This window comes from Amblyomma mixtum, chromosome 8 (genome assembly GCF_055824585.1).
Source record: "Amblyomma mixtum isolate Tamu chromosome 8, ASM5582458v1, whole genome shotgun sequence".
NCBI classification, from domain to species: domain Eukaryota; kingdom Metazoa; phylum Arthropoda; class Arachnida; order Ixodida; family Ixodidae; genus Amblyomma; species Amblyomma mixtum.
Window position 1 is genome coordinate 8,905,392 of NC_143019.1, and position 11,136 is coordinate 8,916,527.

Consider the following 11,136-nt stretch of genomic DNA (forward strand, 5'->3'; position numbering starts at 1 on the left):
GCACAGGTGGTGCGCTCCATTGGCAAGTTAACCGGGAGGCGGTTGTGGTTTGCTGCTTTAGCCTTGGTGCTTCGGAAAGTTGTACCAAATGGATGATATCATAGTTTTCAGTTATAATAAGCAGCCACCTGCACTCAAGAATGCAAAGAAGCAGAGAAAGAAAGATACACTGGTCAGTGCGGATCTCTGCACAATTTATTATGGCAATCTGCACCACACGGCCATGTTTCAACCTTAGTATGAACAAGCATCGGGACATCCGGTCAAGCAGTGGCGCTTGCATTCTCCTTTGTCTGCAGCGCCTTCGCAATACCAGGAGCTCTCGCACTCCTTTCTACATTGGGAAATGCAGCTGCCGCCGAAAACCAACAGCCTACTTTCCTGTTTTCCGCCTTTGCACGAATTGGGCTCATCGTTGCAAATGCATTTCCCATCGCAGCAAGTGCCACCCCAATCCTTGCACAAATAGTCCTGGAGTCCATGCGGAGGAAAATAAAGCAAGTCAGCATACTTAGTACTCGACATGCACGCATTGAAGACTGCAAAAAATTTTTTTGCGGACAAAGCAAGTAATATTTTACGAAAGTTTTATAAAGACTTCGAATATAAAGTTCATCTAGGGTCAAAGTCACTATGGTCGATGAGTCAAGACAATGCATAGGTACCAAACAAGCCGCCCTTACAGATGCTATCATCCTTGTCTTCGGACTGTAAAGTTGCCAGCCAAGAATGCTAGTAAAATTTGTGATCGCTCTGAGTGCAGATATTGTACCGTTAGACAGCGGGAAACAGCAGTGGCATAGATAATTGAAGAGCGTCGCAAGGTCCCCTATGTAGTACTTTAAACCAAGGGCGAGAGCGTACACTTCACGGAAGCTTTTCCAGATACTTAGGCTACTGCTACCAAGCACGCGAGCATTTTGGTGGAATGTATTTATGATAAAAAAGAAAGGAATGAAGCCTTTCACATTATACCTGACTTGTATGTGACCTGCACTTGTAAGTGGGCTTGTTGGCTCATACTTCTTGTAGAGGAATGGCGGCGAAAAACAAAGACCTCAATGCAGGGAGAAGCGAGTCGTGCAAACTCTCACACAATTCGGGTGCAATTACTCATTGACATTCACCCGAGCGCAGCCATACGGCTACAAAGGGAAGCTATGCAGCCCAACAGCAGTCAGAGACTATTAGACGGGGGTTTCCCCAGCTTCGTGGCCATGAGTGTGGCGAAGACCCTTCAGAAGGAAGAGCACGGGAGGAAAGCCGAGAGGCTTGTTCCTCCAACATCTAAAACAGCATCATATCATATCTTCACAAGCTTTCACGTCGCATCAAGATGTGTGCGGGACGCTTTGGCATCCGAGCAGTTTTGTTCTGCCCGAAGAAGCTGAGTGCCTTGTGACGGCGTGTGATCAATCACGGACAATTACGTCCCTCATTTCACACGAACTACCGGGAACGATATAACGGTTGTCAGTGTGGTGTCGTGAATGATGTGCCACTATCTTGTGATAAAACATACATAGGGCAATCGGCTCGTTGTCTTAACCCCAGATTAAGTACGCATGCCAGATCACACAAAACGTGCGCAGGCAGCAATCTAGATGTGCACTGTAAGGACTGTCTCTAAAAAACTTGCAGGCCGTTGCTGCACCTTGAGAAAAACGGCGCTTGCAGACAAAGGACCAGAACGAGAAGGACACAAATCTGCTGTGACTAACAACTTTTATCTCGGAAGGGAGCCGATCCGCACCTTTTATACAGATCTGGAAGGAATGATGCGCACGCGCAAAGTGGGAGCACGGAAAGAGCCAACACATAGACCAACTATTCTATCGTCACTGATAACCAATAACGCAGCCAAAACAAGCGAGAAAAAAAGGAGGGGGAAGGCTGGAATGAAAAAAAAAAACGGGGGAACAAAGGCAGGGAGCGTAACGAAACAATTCCAAAAAAATTCTAAAAAAATCCCGAAGAAGCCAACAACCAACACGGCTAAACGAATGACGATGAAAGGCTTGTTTTTATTCTCATCGACTTTTCAGGTTTTTGCTTTTATCTGTTTTAACGCTTTTAATTCCGTCATCTTTCAGCCGTGCCGATTTTTGACATCTTCCGCTGGCTTTTCCTGCATCTTTTATGCTTCAGTCTGTTCAGCTTTTAGTGCCTTTATTTTTGTAACCTTTCATCGTCATTCGTTTAGCCGTGTTGGTTGGTGGCTTCTTCGGGATCTTTTTAGAATTTTTTGAAATTGTTTCTTTACGCTCCCTGCCTTTGTTCCCTCGTTTTTTTTTTTCATTCCAATCTTGCCCTCCTTTTTTTCTCGCTTGTTTTGGCTGTGTTATTGGTTATCAGTGACGATAGAATAGTTGGTCTATGTGTTGGCTCCTTCCGTGCTCCCACTTTGCTGATCTTTGCGCGTGCGCATCATTCCTTCCAGTTCTGTATAAAAGGTGCGGATCGGCGCCCTTCCGAAATAAAAGTTGTTAGTCAGCGCAGGTGTGTCCTTCTCGTTCTGGTCCTTTGTCTGCAACCGCTGTTTTTCTCAAGATGTACCCCAACCAACTCGCCCAGCAACACACGTTGCTACACAGCACGAGCGTGATCAAGAAATAGAACACAAAAAAAGAGAGGGAAGGTTTCGAGTCACTAGTCATTCAGCAGAGAGGCCACCTGATCGAGAATGGTTCACCTGATCGAGAAAGAAATCAACTATCTCTCCTGTTGATTCGATAATGATGCAGCTCTTGCATCGAGCTGTCTGTCTTTTTGTGTGTTTTGGTTTGCTTGTTATCTTTATTTTTTCTGTTTATGTATTTCGCACCGGACGGATTAAATTTGAGTTTCTAGTCAGCGTGTTGCGTATTGTTTTCTTCCTTCGTTCCGTGCTTTGCGCTTCTTTACCTTCTTTTAGAATGTTGTACCCACTTGCCCAAGCTTCTGCCTTGATGAATTGCTTACTTACTTTTGTATCGCATGGCATGAGATTATCGATGTCCGGTCTACACACATTGGACGGTTTCTGCAAAAATTATTAATACAATTAAAAATTTATGAGGTGCACTTAACTCTTCTTACGTGCGGAAATGCGAAAGCACCGAGCGCTCCGTCTCCAGCGCCATCTGCTAGGCCAGCGGCGTACAGTGGAAGGGAGGTTTTCAGCGCGTGCCGTATGATGGGGCTGCGACTACACGCCAAGCACGGAGGAAATTTACCGGAAACGGATGAAATTTGGTACTTCCTTGATTGCAAAATACGTAATTATTGTTCATAAATGCCAATACAAGCCACAGTACATATTTCGAATATATGTTTTTTTGAACTGTTCTTTCTCCTGACGAGCCTTTATTCAGCTTCAAAAGTAGAGGTGTCGGTCTTGAAGCCTATTAGGGTGGGTGTAATTTCATGAAATTAAGAAAAAAAAAAAGATGTGTCTCGGTTGAGTGACTGCGTGCCCATCGCGCACGCCGGCCGCTCGGGTTCGAATCCCTCATTGACCGCAATTTTATTTTGTTTACGTCACAAAGGCAGTGACTTTACGGAGAACCAAGTCCCGGCGACGCATTCTGCGGACACTTCTGGCGTCGATATAAGCTTCTAATGTTTTGACAATAATAACGCTTGCCATAAGAAACTTATAAATATCAAGAAAGAATGACGCAATTCTACGTATTGCGAGGCCCGATGGAGGCACCAGTTCACCGGTGTGACACGGGCTTGCTGCCTTTTTATGCCAGTGGCAGCATAGTCATCAGTGGTGTCAGTATGTCAGTCACGTCGAGGGTCACAGCATACAGGAATAAAATTTAAATGAAACGAAGCCTCACGAAATGCAGTTCCCGGGCAAGCCAGTAGTCGTAAAACTTCCGCGAAGTAAAATCTTTAAGCGTTAAATATAATGAAAATAAAAGCTGATATTTGGTTGCTTTTTTAAAACGAAACTATAACAGTGCGACACAGTGTACGGTAATATTGTCTTATGTGGCTTTCCTCCTGCTGCTACGTTTAGAGAGTTTGCGTTATGTTTTTTACTGACCGGAAAACGAGCTATTCAGGAGCTGAAGAGTCTGAGTACGTAGTGCGTAGTGCCAGATAGATTACGTTGTGTCTTAGATTGTACACCGACGCTCCTCTTCAAAAAGTATTGCGCGAAAAAAAGCTGACACTTCTATATATTGCGCTTGAAGCCACAAGAGCTCAAAAAAGCCAACTATAGCTCAATTATAGCTCAAAAATGAATTGTAGTTCTGAGTTTAGAAAGCAATGAGAAATAAGTTTTAAAAAGTGCCTAAGCGGAACTTCTTTCTATTTTCAGCTAAAGGGAATAGCCTAATTCCATTAAGGACCTCTCAGTTCGAGCACGATGGAAGGCGAATTTAAGAATTTTAGAACGGAACAAGCATTTACGTATATTTGCAAACGCTGCTTACTGGACATTCTTCAACAGCACTGAAGGCTCTGTTGTCATTTTCTCCTATTTATTGAGAAACTTAGCACTTGGGTATTGCCTTCTACTGTGGGACAAATAAAAAGATCATCGTCGAATGCACCGAAGCGACAATTAAGTTTAGGCACCTTTATTATTTTCAAGGAATCAGCAAGAAGTTTAGCGTGATTACCTCTTCCGTGACCCCTTCGATGTTGCCCAACTCCGTATCTTCATCGGGCTCTAAGACGCTATCGTCCGCCCGCGGCGCTGCTTGGGATGCTGTAAAGGTGGCTAGCGGAGAGACATGTTTTCGAGTAACCGTTAGTGCACAGTCGAAGGGGTTTCTTATCTGCTGTCGGGAGCGAAAGCCGTGTGCAGTACGCGATCTTCGCTAGACTGCATCGCTCTGTTGCCCTCTCCAGCTGACTGAACTCCTGGCGCATCTGTTGCCTGCCCTTACGATCCACTTCATAAGAAACGGGCGTGGCATACTCAGTGCTTGCTCCCGACAGTAATTGCCCGCCTTTGACTAGCGAATGGTTTAGGCATAACAAACGTCCGCGTCGCATACACATCGCGTACCGAGCACGCACGTGAACGACTTCGAGTGTGTAAATAACGTTAACCTTTCCTTAGCTTATAGGTAAAAGCTCATCTACGACTCTGAACACGCAGCCGCCGTGGTGGCTCAGTGGTTGCAGTGCTCGGTAGGTGAACCAAACGACGCGGGTGCGATCTCGGCTTAGGCGGCCGCATTTCAATGGAGAAGAAATGCTACTGTCTTAAAAAAAAAATTGGCTGTGGCTTAGCTTGGTTAAGCCCGGTAATTGCGAAAGCAATATCCGTAGCTACGCCATGGTTCAGCTGGTAGTGTAGCTGGTGTTGGTGCTTGTGGTTAGACTTGTGGTGATGCATCGGTTATACAATCCAATCCAATTCAATCCAATCCAATCCAATCCAATCAAATCCAATCCAATCAAATCAAATCAAATCCAATCCAATCCAATCCAATCCTAGCTGTGACGTCACACCGCTAGGCTCGCCGCGCGCGGTGGGCGCAGGAGTTAGGCAGCAGCCCCCACGCGCGGCCTCGCCTCGCAACGGCACAAGTTGGAGCCCTGCTCTTGCAGCTGTGACGTCACACCGCTAGGCGCGCCGCGCTTGGCGGGCGCAGGAGTTCAGCAGCTACCAAGCGCGTCCTCGCCTCGCGACGGCACAAGTTGGGCCCCTGGTTTTTGCGGCAGATGGTATGGCGTCATAGCAGAGGTCAAGCTAAAGGTCAATGGTAGCTACCGCGGCCTCGCCACGCGAGGAGCTGAAAGTGAAACTAGTATTGCTTTCGCAGTAAAAAATATCGCTCAAGTGGTAGAGAATGGCCGGTCGTGTAGCGCACAACCCTCTGAAGGTTTTTGTACAGTTTACAGGCACTCAGCCATGAACAATGGGAGGCGAAGATGGCTCACACAGAGCTCCCCCTCCATCGCTAGCTGATTAGTCATGTCTAGAGGGCCGTATTCGCCAGTGGTTTTTCGAACCTGGATGAATCACCCGCGTAATTGCTTCTTTAAATTAATAAAGTTTAATCTCTCTCTCGTATGCTTCGCATTTGCTTTCGCTCTCTCCTTTTTCGTTTTATGCCTCCAACTACTCCTCAGATGCCTATGGCTCAGCGGTACTTGGAATAAACGAAGGAATTAATATATATCGAGGACTTCTTTATTAATCGTTAAAAGATGGTATTAAGGAGTACAGGGGATTAAACATTTTACTACCCACAGAAAGATAACACAAGCGGCTACATATAGCGGTTATATTTCTCAACCTAGCCATGTGGTTTTTTTTTTCAGTTAATAAGAGTACCACCTCCTTCCTTATTTACCAAAGAAGAAAATATCGCTTACTGAAAATTTTCATTGTGTACGGCACTGATAAAATTGTTCATCAGAACGCCACACGAATTATTTCCCCACAACGCATCACGCAAGAAAAGTCGTCGAGATTGCCTGTTATACGGCGTCTTTTGCTGATTCCTTCTTTTCATTCACAGTCAGTGAGTGGAATTTTTTCGATAAAAGCATAAACATCATTCCTTTTTCCATATTATCGTCTGTCGTTTGTTATCTCAGTGTTATTCGATGTTGTTTCGGTAATTTTAGCTTTGCATGCTCTGTTGATTTGTTTTTATTGCGAAAGCAATACTGCTAGCACTTTTCTGCCGTCGGTGGAGGTGGTTCCTTCGCTCCGGCGCAGCTGCGGCGCACGATCACGTGACAGCGTGACGTCACGACCAGAGGAGAGCAGGGGCCCCAACTCGTCTGTTCGGCCGTAGTGGTTCCTTCGCTCGGCGCACGACCACGTGACAGCGTGACGTCACGACCAGAGGAGAGCAGGGGCCCCAACTCGTCTGTTCGGCCGTAGTGGTTCCTTCGCTCGGCGCACGACCACGTGACAGCGTGACGTCACGACCAGAGGAGAGCAGGGGCCCCAACTCGTCTGTTCGGCCGTAGTCGTTCCTTCGCTCGGCGCGGCGGCTACCACGTGACGGCCTGCTCGGCCCGCCGCGTGAGGGCGCTCGCTAAGAGAGGATAAACGGGGCGCCGCAGGCGCGCTCCGCTTAGTCATGTCTGAGGAGGTGTACAAGGCGTCGCTGGAGCGACGTGCTGCGCGCAAACGCCGGCGCCGTGCCGAGGAGACAGATGAAGAAAGGCAAGAGCGGTTGGCTAAGCAACGCGCCTATGCCGCAGAATAGCGAGCCCGGCGGCGTTCTACAAGTTCAGTGAGCGAGAGTAGTTTCATGGACTGTCTGAATGCTGAAGAATCGTGTATGAGTAGTGCAGAGCGAAATAATGACGACTATGTAATTACCAGTGTTCAGACCAAGAGTCACGACTTTACGGACCACCAAAGCGTGTTCATTGGAATAAACAAACCGTAGAAACCATGTTGTGTCCAGAGTAAATCTTTTAGTTGCACAAAAGGCGAAGCCATGCCAAACCACCAGCAGAGCCAAGCGCAGCCAGGGAGCTATTGCTTTCGCAATCACTCAGGCTTAACGAGAGCTAAGCCACAGCTAATTTTTTTTTTGTGTTTATATGTGACAAATCACTTGTGTAAAAACCTTCAATGTGCCATGCAGGTAATAGGACAGATGAGTAAAGATAAGTGAATATATACAAAATGCTTTCTTCAGGTTAGTTACATCTGCAACACTCTCGTTTAAACTGAACAGATTCATCTTTGATCCAAGTTGATGCCTTAATCACAAGAATTCTTAACCAGGGCTTGCGTTCTCTTCAAATCACTTTTAAGAGCATGCATATCTGCTGTAACCTATGAACTATCCCGGCCTGTCCTTTAAATTTCCTCAGTTTAATAACATTCCATTTGTTGTCGGGCTGCGTTTGTAGCATTGTAGCTTTGTAGCATTGGCAGAGGCTGCACGAGACGCAAGCTCTGCCTTTATGCCATAAATGCTAGTCGTCTTCGTGGATAGAACCATTTAAACAGTTATTTATGTGCTCTTTTAGATAGAGCAATCAAAATCGATTTACTTTTACTGTCGCTTTCTTCATGGCGCCTTCCATTCTGTACACAATTATTGATTTTCCATAAAGTAAAGAATGCGGCCCATATTGTAAAGCTAGCGTAGAACGTTTGCGAGACACGTAAGCATACTGTTTATGTCTTGAAGTGAGCGTCAGTAGAATTTAAAAAAATTGCCTCGTATTTGACGCCAGTGAGTTGCACTAACGACGATCCTTATAGTCTTTCTATCAATGACATTCCTTGTATACCCAAAGCGCACTGTAGAGATTGAATATCTTAGAACTTCTTACCGAAGAACAGGATGAAAATGACCGTAAACGACTCCATTGCTATTTTCCAGTAACGTCCTCCAATCACTTTCGCAATGTTCATTACGCCACGAACAACTGTTAGCCACGAGGACCGAGCTCTGTCTAACATCTGCGCTAAAGCAGGTTCCATCGTAAAAATTTAACAAGGCAATCTGCCGGGCTATTTTGTGTTACAGTATTTTTTTTTCAACAGCGTGCGCTCCGTCCACGTGGGCAACGTGGTGCTAGAAGTGGCGCAAAAATTCAGGGCGCACTTTGGCTCCCTAAAGTGCTGCGAGGCGGATGCCTTTCCTTGCACACTAGTTTGCATTGATTTGTTTGTGATTTATTTGTTTTTATTTGTCTTAATTTCTTAGTTTTTAATTTCTTGTATTGTTTTCTTGTTTTTATTTTCCATTTTTTCTTGATTTTTAAATTTTTCCATCAGGGAAGGGAAGAAGATGGGACGGAACGAAGACACCGTATTAACTAGACACGCCTTTGTTCATTTCAAACCATCGAGCTGGCATCTATTCTCTATTCCTATTCTCACTCCTGTCCTGCTGCGGGTCTTCACGGTGGGGCTCGATATAGGAGCCCTTCCTCAGTCTTTTACAAAACGCCACACAGTGCTAATTCCAAAAACTACTGATGAAGGAAAACTGGGCTCCGTAGAAGGTTATAGGCCCACTACTTTGGCAAATGGGGATTACAAAATGTTTGCTAAAGTCATGCAAATTGCCGGCAATTCGCAAAGTCGCTACTCATTGGATCTCACCAGACATGCGGTTTTAGAGGCCGCTCCATGCAAAGTAATGTTTACACTGCGCGTGCAATTCTTGAATATTCCTCCAGCTGTCATAAGCAGCTTGTTCTGCTTCAGATCGACCTTGCGAAAACATTTGACCGCGTTCGCCATTCATTCCTGTTTTCACTTCTAGAGCGAGCAAACCTGAAATCTACTGTACTCAAGGGGGTGCAACCTTCCTACAGCAACAGTTCAACACGGTTAATCATTAATGGCCAGCTCTCGAACCCTGTGCCAATCCGCTCTTCCGTGAAGCAAGGTTGTCCGATGTCTCCTCTGCATTTGCTCTTTACCCCGAATCGCTTTGTTTGAGTGTTTTGCGCAACAGTAGCATCCATGTGTTCCCTGTTTTGGGTAATGACGTAAAATTGCTAGCATATGCTAGCGATCTTGCATTTTTCTGCATTGACAAGCCCAGCATTTATGATGTGTTTTCCACGATAGATCGATTTGGCATCGTTTCTGGTGCTCAAATGAATCGCTGCAAATGTTCTGGCCTATGGTTTGGTTCATGGGGCACAACTCCGCTTCAGTACGCTGGAATAGAATGGTCTTGCATGCCTCCTAAATATCTTGGTGTTCAACTTGATGCCTACAAATCAAGTGCGCATTACTAGAAAGAGCGAGTTCCGGCCGTTGAGCGTTATGCTCAGACGTTTGTACCGCATCGGCTTTCAATTTTTGGTCGAACCCAAGCTTGCAACACCTTTCTGGCAGCAAGAATTTATTACGTAATCCAGATCCTTCACTCGTATATTTGCGACGTTTATTTGGTCTTCCAAATTTGAGCCCATGCGGCGCGATAACCTTTTCAGGCCTTTTGTGCACGAGGACGGGACCTAGAGCGCCTTTATGTGAGGCAGTTGGTTTCCCGTTACAGAGCAGAGCTGAATTTTTGCATCGTAATTATCCTTATAATTTTTTAAGCCCTCATATATTCAGCCGCCGGGCTACCGTAAACAGTAGGTATAAAAGTGGGAAAAGTTGAAAAAAGGGGCAAAACGTGACAAACATTTTCCAATATTTGCTGTTGATTTTTCACAGGTATAATAGAAACATTTGGCACGGTCTACCTATGTCTGTGATGCCGTATATCATGCTTGTGGCGTTGAAGTTAGACGAAGAGCGGCCAATTCTGTACTGATTGGGGCATTCGGGCTGGAGATTAGTTGGTTAATACCGGCCTGCGTCGCAAGAATGACCAAGGCACAAGCTGACCTAGTAGACGAGTCCGAGCCATCCATCCGTGCAGTCAAGAGAGCGGCCACTATATTCGTCATGGAGAAAGGACAGTGTCCACTGTGGTAGGATCGGCGTCGATATCAGCCCGATTTTTTTCGCTATCTCAGGAATTTTAGGCATGCACATGGCTCCCGCCGGCACCACAGCGCAGAGGAAGGTCGTGCTGCCAAGGTTAACTGTGATGGGATGGATGACTGGTGTGCGGCTACAGCCTATGGGAACGCAGCGTGCGGTCTCTGTATCGGCACTGACGCCAAGTGTTGCAAAGCAATCCTTGTTAGATGACATAGGTGAATCCGCAGTGTGCCGAGGGCTGTACACGTCGAAAGCAGGTAGCCCTTGGTGATAGCAATGCTTGGAACTCTTGGTGCGCTCTGAAGTAGACGAATACATGGGCGGAGGTCCTGACCTTGTATTCTAGAGGGCACGAAAATTCGTGTTGAATGCGTCTCATAATAACGCATTGCACAAACAGCAAGTGCTGAACGTTCAAAGCGCATCCACGATAATATCAGGCGGTAATTTCTTTTCCTCTCAAGTCGCAACGCCATAAATGCGTAAATGTACCGTCCTGCAGCTATTTTCATTGCGCGCAGTAATTGCCGATTCTCACCTTCCCTTTTACCAACGTTGGCATGGTGCTAGGAAAATTGTGTATTTTTGTTTTGTTTTTGTTTTTTCTACTCCGAGGGCTGACCGCAAGCGTATTTCACTGGAAAGGACACGAGAAACGCAGATGTTACTCGGCTGACATGCACTACGTGAAAAACTGCGCTTTTCGCGTATCTCTGTCCGTACACCCCTTTTAAAGAGACCTCGAA

General features: G+C 46.0%; 1 protein-coding gene across 1 annotated transcript; it reads right to left on the minus strand.

Annotated features, from left to right (window-relative positions):
- Nucleotides 1-234: 234 nt before the first annotated feature.
- LOC149331283 (uncharacterized) lies at nucleotides 235-8,347 on the minus strand. The gene is made up of 3 exons (XM_089555940.1): nucleotides 8,266-8,347; nucleotides 4,620-4,720; nucleotides 235-471 (listed from the first exon to the last, which is right to left on the minus strand). The coding sequence occupies exons 1-3, from the start codon at nucleotides 8,345-8,347 to the stop codon at nucleotides 235-237; spliced, it is 420 nt and encodes a 139-aa protein (XP_089412066.1).
- Nucleotides 8,348-11,136: the final 2,789 nt, after the last annotated feature.